The sequence below is a fragment of the Vipera berus genome (genome assembly GCF_964194415.1).
Source record: "Vipera berus genome assembly, chromosome: 7".
NCBI lineage: Eukaryota > Metazoa > Chordata > Lepidosauria > Squamata > Viperidae > Vipera > Vipera berus.
In genome coordinates this window covers 57,795,527-57,808,188 of record NC_138209.1, presented here as the reverse complement: position 1 = coordinate 57,808,188, position 12,662 = coordinate 57,795,527, and the positions used below count along the sequence as shown (strand labels likewise).

Genomic DNA, 12,662 nt, shown 5'->3' with positions numbered 1-12,662 from the left:
AGTCAGTCCAGTTTAGTAAAGTTTTTGTCCTTGGTGAGGTGGGCTAGCATATCTTTCACCAGAGGTAGGGGGTACTGTGTTTAACCCTCTATAGTCCACACATAGATTTAATTTATTAATATTTCTATACCGCCCTTCTCCTGAAGGACTCAGGGCGGTGTACAGGGCAAGAATAAAAACACAGAATTACAAAAGTTAAAATGTAATTAAATACATGCCCACTAAAAAACAATTAATACATAGTAAAAACCCCAATAAAATGACAATAAAAACCCCACCAATCCCCCCTCAGGCCAGGCCGGCTTGTTCGAACAAGTATGTTTTTAGATCGTGGCGAAAGGAGCGAAGATCGGGCGCCGTCCGGAGCTCAACTGGTAACTGGTTCCATAGTTCCGGGGCGCCCACAGAGAAGGATCTCCCCCTCTACATTCTCTGACCGGTGGCACCCTGAGGAGGCCCTCTCTGTGGGAACGCACAGGGCGGAGGGAAGTTGATGCCGGCAGCAGGTGTTCCCTAAGGTACTCCGGACCCCTGCCATGTAGGGCTTTAAACACCATTACTAGTACCTTGAATCTCACCCGGAAGACAACCGGTAACCAATGCAGCTCACGGAGCAGAGGTGTAACATGGGAGTATCGGGAGACTCCCAACACAACTCTCGCGGCTGCATTCTGTACCAGTTGAAGGGTCCCATCCTTCTTTTATTGGAACAGGACTGCGGTCGCAACCTGGTATTGAGCTGGCTGAATCAAGCCTCGGGCCAGGTTCTTTATCAATGAACAACCGAAGTTCTTTCAGCTCTGGGGGTCATTGAGCACAGTTTCAGTTTTGGCAATTTGGGACTCAGTAGGATTTCTATAGCACAGTCAGTAGGTTTATGAAGGGGGAATTCATCCAAGCCCCTTTCACTAAACACCTCTTGGAAATCTCAATACTCTTTGGGGATGATAGGAAGGTTCTTCCCCTGCATGGCAGCCCCTAGTTCATGCTTCAGGATAGTTGCCCTACTAGTTTTGCCTCGGGTTTGGTAGGAGCAGTTTATTTGAAACTTTAGCAGGCCTTTCCTCCAGTTCACATAAGGATTCCACTTTTTTAGCCAGAGTAGACCTAGGACTAGGGGTCTTTCCATTCCACATTGTATTATGAAACTCATGACTTCTGAATGTGCCCCCATTTGCATTCTTATGGATTCAGTAGCAAAAGTTGCTGGGATGCCCCCCATGATAGAGGCATCCAGCTAACAAAATGCCACCAGCACTTTTACCCATCTCAGTCAAATTCCCAGTTTCTCGACCAGTGCTGGATTTACCAAGAATCTGGTGGAGACCAAGTCTAATAGAGCTTGGAGACTAGCTTTCAATCAAGACCCAGGGAAACTCAGTTCTGGGATAGCATGACTGGGTCATTTACCAGTGGGTTGTTGTCGGAGTTGGTGTCCATTAACCCGTGGCTGTTGTCTGGTGGAGTCGGAGTTCCCTTGGCTCTTTTTAGTGATGGGGTGAACTCCACAACCTCCACTCCTTTCAGCACTGTCTCTTTGGTCTGTGGTTGTACTTTAGTGGGCTTCCTCTTGGGATTTGGGTTGGTCTTATTTGCTGGACAGCCAGTTTTGCATTCTGCAGCTTGATGTCCCTCTTGGCCACATTTAAAGAATGTGTATATTTGGCTTGCAAAGTTTGGGATTTAGTTGTTTCTCTCTTCTCTGGAGGATTTTACTTCCAGGATCTCGCTGTGTGGTACTTGTTTCAGGCTTGGTCAATCTCTACTTCCTCATGCAGCAGTTGTGCAGGGTTGCAGAGGCCTCTCTTGCCACACAAGCATTGTATAGGTTGTTGTTCAGCTAACCTTTAAAACAACCGATGAGGATGTCTTCTGGCCAGTCAAGTGGAACTCTTTGGTGTATTCCACCACAGCTCTGCACTTTGTCTCACAGTTTTAATGTGGTCTCTGGCTTTTCAGTCAGAGAGGGTCCTCAAACCAGCAATGGAGTGTTATCATCATCCAGTGAGTCCCCATCAAATTTCACACCAACAGTTGGGCTTTCCTTCTTCGTGGGCCTGTGGCTGCAGCACCCCCTGGTATGGTGGTTCTGGTAGGATCCCTCTATGCTGCTCCCATGGTTGCAGCTGCCCTGGCTGGGGTTGCTGAGACTCCCGCCTAATGGTGAGGCTCTCCTGGAGTCATCCTCCTCTAGGGCTTGACAATCATCCCCAGAGGTCAGTCTGGCTAGGGTCTCATGTGCCTTGAGACTCTGGAATCCTTCCATCATGGTGTGCATGGCTCACTTCATGAGGATGTCAGCATGATCAAGTTACTCCTTTAGTCCTCCCTTCCCATTCATCTTTCTTCTCAATGCCAATGGATCACGTGGGTTTCAATGAATGTCCCAGTCCAGTAACTTCCTCTGTCCACCTGGAGAGGTCCACCCCACAGTGAGCCTTGGTATAGGCTTCTCCCCAGTACTCTGCTTCCTCCTGGTCACTGCTTTGTGCAGACATTCCTTGCATGGTCCCCACAGTAGAGGTCGGTTTCTCTTGGATATGACCACTATTGCAGATTCTGCTTAATGTAAGGACCTAGCCCAACTGGCCCTCTCAGGAAAGTACAACTCTTGACACAAAGAGTTGGTTAATCAAAAGGACATTTACTGAAAAAAGAGTGGCTGCAGTCAACCAGAATCTAATATTCCCATGCAAAGCACCAAGCTATTCTTCCCACTTTGAAACACAACCCCCCTGCCCAGTCCACCAGCAGCTGATACAGTGCTGCAAGTTTGTTTTGCGAATACTGAAGTACAGGATAGATAACAGGTCATCCTCAGGCTGCAGTGACCTTGGAGTCAGGCTGGAACTGGCTGGGAGGAAATCCATTCCATCTCCAAAGATGATCCCCCTCCCTAATTCCCATGTGGTTATGGCAAAAGTGAAAGTATGCAAAAAATGCTCCCCACAGAGTGTCCTCCTCCCCCTTCCACCAGAATGGCAGGGCAGCCAGAAAGAGGAACTGATAGAAAGTTCAGATGCATTTCAAGAATGATTTGACCTTTCCCTGGGAAGGAAAAGGAAGAAAAAAGAGGTGGAAAAATGAAGAAACAGAAAGAGTGAAGGATTTTATTTTAATTTTTTTAAAGGAGAGCAAGAACATCACTCAGTTCACCACTTACTTCAGTAGCAACCACCACGGGTATGCAGGTCCCCAGTATTTCTTTCTGCTGAAATATTCCCATTGAAAATAAAGCCCCTCCTTTTGACCTAAGGCAGGGCTTTTCAACCTTTTCACCCACCTGGAATACTGCATCCAGTTTTGGTCACCACGATGTAAAAAAGATGTCGAGACTCTAGAAAGGGTACAGAGAAGAGCAACAAAGATGATTAGGGGGCTGGAGGCTAAAACATATAGGGAACGGTTGCTGGAATTGGGTATGTGTAGTTTAATGAAGAGAAGGGTGAGGGGTGACATGATAGCAGTGTTCCAATATCTCAGGGGCTACCACAAAGAAGAGGGAGTCAAGCTATTCTCCAAAGCACCTGAAAGCAGGACAAGAAGCAACGGATGGAAACTAGTCAAGGAGAGAAGCAACCTAGAACTAAGGAGAAACTTCCTGACAGTTAGAACAATTAACCAGTGGAACAACCTGCCTCCAGAGGTGGTGAATGCTCCAACACTGGAGGTTTTTAAGAAGAGACTGGACAGCCATTTGCCTGAAATGGTATAAGGTTTCCTGCCTGAGCAGGGGGTTGGACTAGATGACCTCCAAGGTCCCTTCCAACTTTATTATTATTATTATTATTATTATTATTATTATTATTATTATTATTATTATTATTATTATTATTATTATTATTATTATTATTATTATTATTATTATTATACTGTACCACTTTTAGGATATGGCAAGATCTGAGTACCACCAGTCGCCTAGCAAGGTGTCAAAAACTTGATAACCAAAAAAAAAGGAAAAAAGTGATGAAGTACAGATAGTCATCGACTTACATTGGTTCACTTAGTTACTGTTCAAAGTTACAATGGCACTGAAAAAAGTGCCCCCCAAGCCACAGCCGAGGAAGACACCTGCCTCCCCACCCGACAGCGCTCCTCCTCCTGTCCAAGGTTTTCATTGTTGTGAGCATTTCTGTTGAGGATTGACAGTGGGGGTGGGGTGGGGGGTGTTTGGTTTTTATTCCCCCCATCTGCTGGGTGGTTGTAGCACGTTTTGGTCACTTCACAGGACCCTAGCACACTGTGACCGTCATAAATATGAATCAGTTGCCAAGCATCTGAACGTAAATCACAAGACCCTGGGGATGCTGCAACATTCCAGCTGATCGGCACTTCTTCTGGGATTAGCAGAAGCACTGGGATCAGCACTGAGCTCCAGATGGAGCCTGGCGCTGATCCTGGTGCTTCCGCTGAGCCCTGATAGCCCTGCAGCTCCAGTCATCTCTCACTCAGGCTTGTATGGTGCTGCCACTGGTTCAGCTCATTCCCCTCCCCTGCTACCACTTTTCTAGGATGGTCGCATACCACCTGCCAGGTGCCAATGTACCACAGGTGGTACCCGTACCACTGGTTGAAAAGCCCTGACCTAAGGTGTCAAAACAAATGCAGGGCCTTCATAATAAACAAATTAGTATTAATATTTATTTATTTATAAAATTCATTGGCTGCCCATTTTTCCATAAAGTAATTCTGGGAGGCTTACAATCATAATAATATGTGCACGAAACTCATCACAGCATGATTAAGAGGATAGATAACCTTAGGTGAGGACAAGGTAAGGGATATCCCTTAAGATTTGGGCCATGCTCTGTTCATTTTGCTAATGCCAATTGAGCAAAGTCCTTTTTGGCTATGCCATCTTTTGGTTCCTTTTCTTCTTGGCTTTTGTTGTGAACTTGTCCCCATGGCTGAGAATTTTATGATGAGTAGCAGACAAGGCTCATCCACCATTCACTGTGTATGGCAAGTACACAGATCCATCAGAATGTATAAGAACCCAGAAAGACCAAATTAGGGTCTTTTTTCTCTTCTGAAAATAGAAATATACATTCAGTAGCAAAGGAGTTATATTTTAACACTTTGGCCTGATATATTTGCTTCTGTTTTTTCAGCATTTTTGGCAGAGTTGAAATTGTTAACTTAAACCCAAAGGAAGTTTCCAAGATGCGGATTTGGTTAATGCATGACATTGATGGACCTCAGAGGTATGTATGGTTAGCCCATGCAGAATATACAGTAGCACTGCTTTATTGCCACCATTCTGGATAACACATGTGAGATGAGCAGCTATATAAATTTAATAACTACAACAACTTTATTGATTAGCCCTTGGGCCATATCAAAGTGCAAAGTTCCAGCACAAATTGTTACTAAAATTTGATAAAAGCAATTTAAAATGGAATTAGAATATAATTTAAAATGAAATGGTAATAAAATACAATCTAAAATGAAATTGTAATAATGTACAATAATTTAAGATATAGATAAAATATGATACAATTATATTTCGGAGTCGCCCTTGCAATCTACCCCAATCAGCCTCACATATGCAAATCTCAACTGGACCATTTTGTTTAGGTACTGTGCTACATTAAATGTTATTTTCAAGTTCTGGCCAGACATAAGGTAAGTTGTTTTGATATGGGGATCCCAATGGGTCATTCATTTGGTATATAGACCAAGATACCTATCTCTCACCCTCTTATACAGGCAACAGTCAAATAGGATGTGAGACAGGTCTTCTACTTCTGCTGCTCCGCAAATGCAGAGACATTCATTATAGGGTATAGCATGAAATCTCCCATATCTGACCATTGTGTCAAGCTTTTCAAATCTCACTTGTGTAAATATCTCCCTAAGATGTTTTGGGAGTTGTGACTTCAAATAACTGTCTACTTGAAAAGTACGTTGGTATTTACTCAGCCATTTCAAGTTACCCACCTTACCAAGGATAGCTATATCAGTTTGTGCTTCTATATCCTTAATTCTTTGGGCAACTCTTTTTTGGGATTGTTCTCCTGTTACACAAGAGACAGGAAGGCCACAGCTTCTTACAAAATTTGTTAGTTTGGTGATCCAGGAGATTTGTGGTTGTAGTTTTATTTGCTCTAGTAGGCATAACTTGGGGAATCTATCAGTCTCCATTTCATTAACTTTGCACCAGTAGTTATAAGCTCTAATTTTAGATAATGCCTGAATTGTATGAATTCCCAATTCAGCTCTAACTGCTGCAGCAGATGTTCTTGGATCTACACCCAAAATACATCTCAGGTGCTGGGACTGTGTTTGTTCTAAAACTGTGGTTGAGTAAAGACCCCAAATTTCTGCTCCATACAAGAGCATTGTGGTAACCTTAGCCTTATAAACCTTGATTAATGGGGCTAGGGACCCTGGGTAACTATGGTTCTTTAGTTTGAGCAGTAAATATACAGTAGCACTGCTTTATTGCCACCATTCTGGATAACACATGTGAGATGAGCAGCTATATAAATTTAATAAATAAAACAGTATATATCAAAATGACTTCTTGTGTCTCTTGGATGTCTTTCCCAAAAATTGAATCCTTCATCCCTAGATGTAGTGATCTGTCTTTAGAAATATAGTTGAAACACCATTTAAAAAGAATTTTTATTTATTTATTAAATTTATTGACTGCCCATTTTACCACAAATTAATGATTATACATTCATAGCTACCAATTACTATTTCCTTTTAGCATAAGCAACATCATTAAAATAGAAAATAGGCGATGAGGAATATGCCCCCCCAAAATTAAAAGCAAGAGATAAGAAAAAAGAAAAGGAAATAGAACTGCATCTAGCTGAGCCCAATACCACCAACAGGCCACCCTGTATCTTCCTAACCTCAGAACCCACTTCAGACCACATCTTAAGAAAGAAGGATTCTTGGAGACAAGATTTTCCAAGCAGGAACTTTTACTAAGAAATAGAAGATAGCAGGCATAATAGAAAGGATCTCACAGATCGATATTTTTAAAGTGCCCCCAAGCAAACCCCACCCCACCATTCATTCGGTCAGTTCTGGATCAGCCAAGCTCCAGGTGGTAAGCCCATCATGGGAGAGGAGAGATAACAGTCTGTTTGCAGCAGGATCATTTCCACCCCCCTCACACTTCATTTGGAGAAACAAATTCTGGCGAGTTTCATTCCTCCCTTTTTCCACCCCCTTTCCTAGTTGCCCATAAGATGAGAGGCAATGCCTAGTGAGAAAGCAATTGATTATATTGTGATGGATAGCAGGCAGGCAGAATAAATAAAGGTTACATTTAAGGGAGGAACTGAAAGCCATAAAGCTCCATGCCTGTTCCCTCTCCCCCTTGGGAATGGCAGAATCCAGGGGGAGATGAGATTTAGGGTTAGCTCAAAGAAGATAGTTAGAAATGAAAGATAAATGGATTCTGACAAGAGCCTCACTTCCATCACAACAATGGGCATTATTTTCTGAAACTTCTCACCTCCCTCCTTCTCTGGATTTCCTTTATTTCACCCAACTGTTATCAGTATTTGCATGAACAACATGGTGGTCTAGTGGTGGAGATGCTTGCCTCCCACTCGGTAGATTGTGAGTTGAATCCTAGGTAGTGGCAGATGTTTCTCTCCTAGGGCGCAAAGAAAAAATATCTGCTGCAAACTCTGCATGGCATCAGGAAGGGCATCTGGCCAGTGGTGGGATTCAAATATGTGAACAATCAGTTCTCTGTGTGGATGTCGCTTCCGGAAGTCCATTATAGGCCTGGGCAACAAAAAATTAGTTACCGGTTCTGCCGAACTGGTGCAAACTGTATGAATCCCACCACTGCATCTGGCCAGTAAACAGTCAGCTCCATTCAGTTGCCTCGACTCTAACCTAAATTAAGGGATTATAGGGTCATAAAAAGGAGTTATTGTCAGTATTTGTGTATGAGCACACAAACACTCATAACATTTATTATTTAAGAAGCCCCTTTTATGAAGGTATCCTTGTAACAATGCCTATGCCACCCGAAATTAAATTCTCCAGCAAACTATTGTTTACTTTGAGCATTCATTTTCCAGTGCAATCTCCACTTTGTAGAAAATCTAGATTGAATTTTATTGCATTCTTGGCTTCTACCACTAAAGGACACTGTCCCCCATGAATACACTAGATCTTGCTCATCTTAAAATGCAGCAATGATTTACAAGTGTAAGTTGATAGCACAGTTAGCCAGATGTTTAGCTTGGATTTAGCATTTTCCTTCACCTATCTAGTCCATCTCAAGGACCTAGAATAGGCAGAGGTTGTTATTTATAAAGGATATATAATTATATAAATATAGAATATATTTATATTGTATATAAATAATTTGGCTAATATAAAATAGGGGGACAAACTATTTTCCAAAGCACCCAAAAGCAAGAGAAGGACCAATGGATTGAAAATAATATAGGAGAGAAGCAACTTAGAACTAAGAATAAATTTCCTAACAGTGAGAACAATCATCCGGTGGACTGGTTTGCCTTCAGAAGTTGTGGGTGCTCCATCACTGGAGGCTTTCAAGAAGAGACTGGATAGCCATTTCTCTGAAATGGTATAGACTCTCCTGCTAAAGCAGGGGATTGGACTAGATGACCTCCAAGTCCCATCCAGCTCTTATTCTATATTCTATGTTCTATATATAATTAATAATATATACAGGTATATTACTACGTGTAGATAATCTACAATTAAATCCAAAGTCTAAGACTGGTGGAAATTTAACAATTCATGTACTAAGCAAGGACTTAAAAATTATTAAGATATTGCCTAAGAATATAGGCAACTCAGTCATGATGCTGCTTGTACTCAGTTTGTGAAATATTGCAGGATACAGTCACCTATACCAGAGGTTTAATTTTTCAAGCTTTTCATGCTGGAGCCCATCCTCAGGGAATTTCTCTCTAGCGAGCATACACTCTGCTAGAGAGACATTCCCTGAGGATGGGCTCCAGGACGAGTCCAAAAGCTCGGAAGACTAAACCTCTGGTATAGGTGACTGACTCAGACTGGATCCTGCAATACTATCTGGGACATGCCTTCATTTGTGAAATATTGCTGCAGCTACTGATCAAATGGACAATTGTTTCATCATTTTTCTGCAAAAACATTTGCTGGTTGTTTGTTACATGTCGGATCTTTTTTTGTTCTTGTTAGCTGCAAAGTCATGTCTGACTCATCGCGACCCTATGGACAATATTCCTCCAGGCCTTCCTGTCCTCTACCATCTTCTGGAGTCCATTTAAGCTCACGCCTACTGCTTCAGTGACTCCATCCAGCCACCTCATTCTCTGTCGTCCCCCTTCTTCTCTTGCCCTCAATCTTTCCCAGCATTAGGCTCTTCTCCAGTGAATCTTTCCTTCTCATTAGGTGGCCAAAGTATTTGAGTTTTAACTTCAGGATCTGGCCTTGTAAAGAGCAGTCAGGGTTGATCTCCTCTAGGACTGACCGGTTTGATCACCTTGTAGTCCAAGGGACTCGCAGGAGTCTTCTCCAGCACCATAGTTCAAAGGCCTCAATTCTTTGGCGCTCAGCCTTTTTTATGGTCCAGCTTTCACTGCCATACATTGCAACTTGGAAGACTATAGCCTTGACTATATGCACTTTTGTTGACAGGGTGATGTCTCTGCTTTTTAGTGTGCTGTCTAGATTTGCCATGGCTTTCCTCCCAAGGAGCAAGCGTCTTTTAATTTCTTGGCTACAGTCCCCATCTGCAGTGATCTTGGAGCCCAGGAAAATAAAAAGTGTCACTACCTCCATTTCTTCCCCATCTATTTGCCAGGAATTGAGAGGGCCGGATGCCATGATCTTGGTTTTCTTAATGTTAAGCTTCAACCCAAGTTTTGCACTCTCCTTCTTTACCCTCAACAAGAGGCTCTTTAATTCTTCTTCACTTTCTGCCATTAGAGTGGTATCATCTGCATATCTTAGGTTGTTGATATTTCTTCCGGCAATCTTAATTCCAACTTTTGATTCCTCTAACCCTGCCTTTCTCATGATGTGCTCTGCATATAAGTTAAATAGGCACGGCGACAGTATACAGCCTTGCTGGACTCCTTTCCCAATTTTGAACCAATCAGTGGTTCCATGTCCAGTTCTCACTGTTGCTTCTTGGCCCACATATAGATTTCTCAAGAGACAAATAAGATGGTCTGGTACGCCCATCTCTTTAAGAACTTGCCACAGTTTCTTATGATCCACACAATCAAAGGCTTTAGCATAGTCAATGAAGCAGAAGTAGATGTTTTTTTGGAACTCTCTAGCTTTCTCCATGATACAGCGTATGTTGGCAATTTGATCTCTAGTTCCTCTGCCTCTTTGAAATCCTGCCTGTACTTCTGGTAGTTCTCGATCCACATACTGCTGGAGTCTAGCTTGTAGGATTTTAAGCATAACTTTACTAGCATGAGAAATGAGTGCAATGGTGCGATAGTTTGAACATTCTTTGGCACTGCCTTTCTTTGGAATTGGAATGTAAACTGATCTTTTCCAATCCTGTAGCCACTGTTGAGTTTTCCAAATTTGCTGGCAAATTGAGTGTAGCACTTTTACTGCATCTTCTTTTAAGATTTTGAATAGCTCAGCTGGAATACTGTCACCTCCACTAGCTGTCTTGTTGCTCAGCTTTTCTAAGGCCCACTTCACTTTACATTCTAGGATGTCTGGCTCGAGGTCAGTGACCACCTCATTGTGAATATCAGGGACATTAAGCTCATTCTTGTATAGTTCTTCTGTGTAATTTTGCCACCTCTTCTTAATCTCTTCTGCCTCTGTTAGGTCTCTGCCATTTTGGTCCTTTATCATGCCCATTTTTGCATGAAATGTTTCCTTCATCTCTCCAATTTTCTTGAAAAGATCTCTGGTCCTCCCTATTCTATTGTTTTCTTCTATTTCTTTGCACTGTTCATTTAAGAAGGCATTCTTATCTCTTCTAGCTATTCTCTGGAATTCTGCATTCAATTGGGTGTATCTTTCTTTTTCTCCCTTGCCTTTCGCTTCCCTCCTTTCCTCAGCTATTTGAAAAGCTTCCTCAGACAGCCATTTTGCTTTCTTGCATTTCTTTTTCTTTGGGATGGTTTTGGTTGCTACCTCTTGTACAATGTTGCGAACCTCTGACTATAGTTCTTCAGGCACTCTATCAGATCTAATTCCTTAAATCTATTTGTCACCTCTACTGTATATTCAACAGGGATATGATTTAATTGATACCTGAGTGGCCTAGTGCTTTTGTGAGATGGCCTCACAAGATCGATGGTTCGTTAAGGTGCTTCCAAGTAAAAAAGGCAGCAAGCAGGGATGGAATCATATGAAGCTTTATTTAACAATAAAGTAGAGAGAAAGAGTTCCCTGGCATGGAGGCATCCATGCCTGGATTGAGCTCATAGCGTCAGAGTGTGAGAGAGAGGGGAGAGCAGTGTGTGTGAGAGAGAGAGTGCGCAGCCCCTGAGCAGAGGTTTTTATGGGGGGCCTCGGCCCCTCCCTTACCAATTAACTCTCTCCAATGGGGATGCAGGGGCCGAGGACCCCTGACCCACCAGTGGGAGCAAAGAAGCCTCTTTGCTCCCATCTGATGACCTTTTTGGGGAACTGCCATGGCTGGCACAAAAACATCTAACAGCTTTTTCCTACTTTTTTCAGTTTAAGCCTAAACTTTGCAATGAGAAGCTCATGGTCTGAGCCACAGTCAGCTCCTGGTCTTGTTTTTACTGACTGTATAAAGCTTCTCCATCTTTGGATGCAGAGCATATAGTCAATCTGATTTCTGTGTTGACCGTCTGGTGATGTCCATGTGTAGAGCCGTCTCTTGGGTTGTTTGAAAAGAGTGTTTGCTATGACCATCGTATTCTCTTGACAAAATTCTATCAGCCTGTGCCCTGCTTCATTTTGTACTCCAAGGCCAAACTTGCCTGTGATTCCAGTTATCTTTTGGCTTCCTACTTTAGCATTCCAATCCCCCATGATGATAAGGACATCATTTTTTGGTGTTAGTTCTATAAGGTGCTGTAGGGCTTCATAGAACCGGTCAATTTCATCCTCTTCAGCACTGGTGGTTGGGGCATAGACTTGGACTACTGTGATATTGAGTGGTTTGCCTTGGATTCGAACTGAGATCATTCTGTCATTTTGAGGATTGTATCCCAGTATTGCTTTTCCTACTCTTTTATTGACTATGAAGGCTACTCCATTTCTTCTGAGGGATTCTTGCCCGCAGTAGTATACCTGATGGTCCTCTGAATTAAATTCACCCATTCCTGTCCATTTTAGTTCGCAGATACCTAAGATGTCGATGTTCAGTCTTGTCATCTCTTGTTTGACCACATCCAGCTTGCCTTGATTCATGGATCTTACATTCCATGTTCCTATGGAGAAAAAATCTTTACAGCATCGGACTTTCCTTTCACCACCAGACACATCCACAGCTGAGCGTCCTTTCGGCTTTGGCCCAGTCGCTTCATTCTTTCTGGCGCTACTAGTACTAGCCCTCTGCTCTTCCCCAGTAGCATACTGTATTGGACGCCTTCTGACCTGCGGGGCTCATCTTCCAGCGTCATATCGTTTTGCCTTTTGGTACTGTCCATAGGGTTTTCATGGCAAAGATACTGGAGTGGGTTGACATTTCCTTCTCCAGTGGATCACATTTTGTCAGA

General features: G+C 42.7%; 1 protein-coding gene across 1 annotated transcript in view; it reads left to right on the top strand.

The window, feature by feature from the left end:
- LOC308671264 (ADP-ribosyl cyclase/cyclic ADP-ribose hydrolase 1-like) overlaps positions 1-12,662 on the top strand; it is a 98,597-nt gene that overhangs the window by 30,855 nt on the left and 55,080 nt on the right. Inside the window, exon 6 of the mRNA XM_081333365.1 lies at positions 5,112-5,204. Coding sequence (XP_081189491.1) covers positions 5,112-5,204 — 93 coding nt within the window. The remainder of the gene's footprint in view (positions 1-5,111; positions 5,205-12,662) is intronic.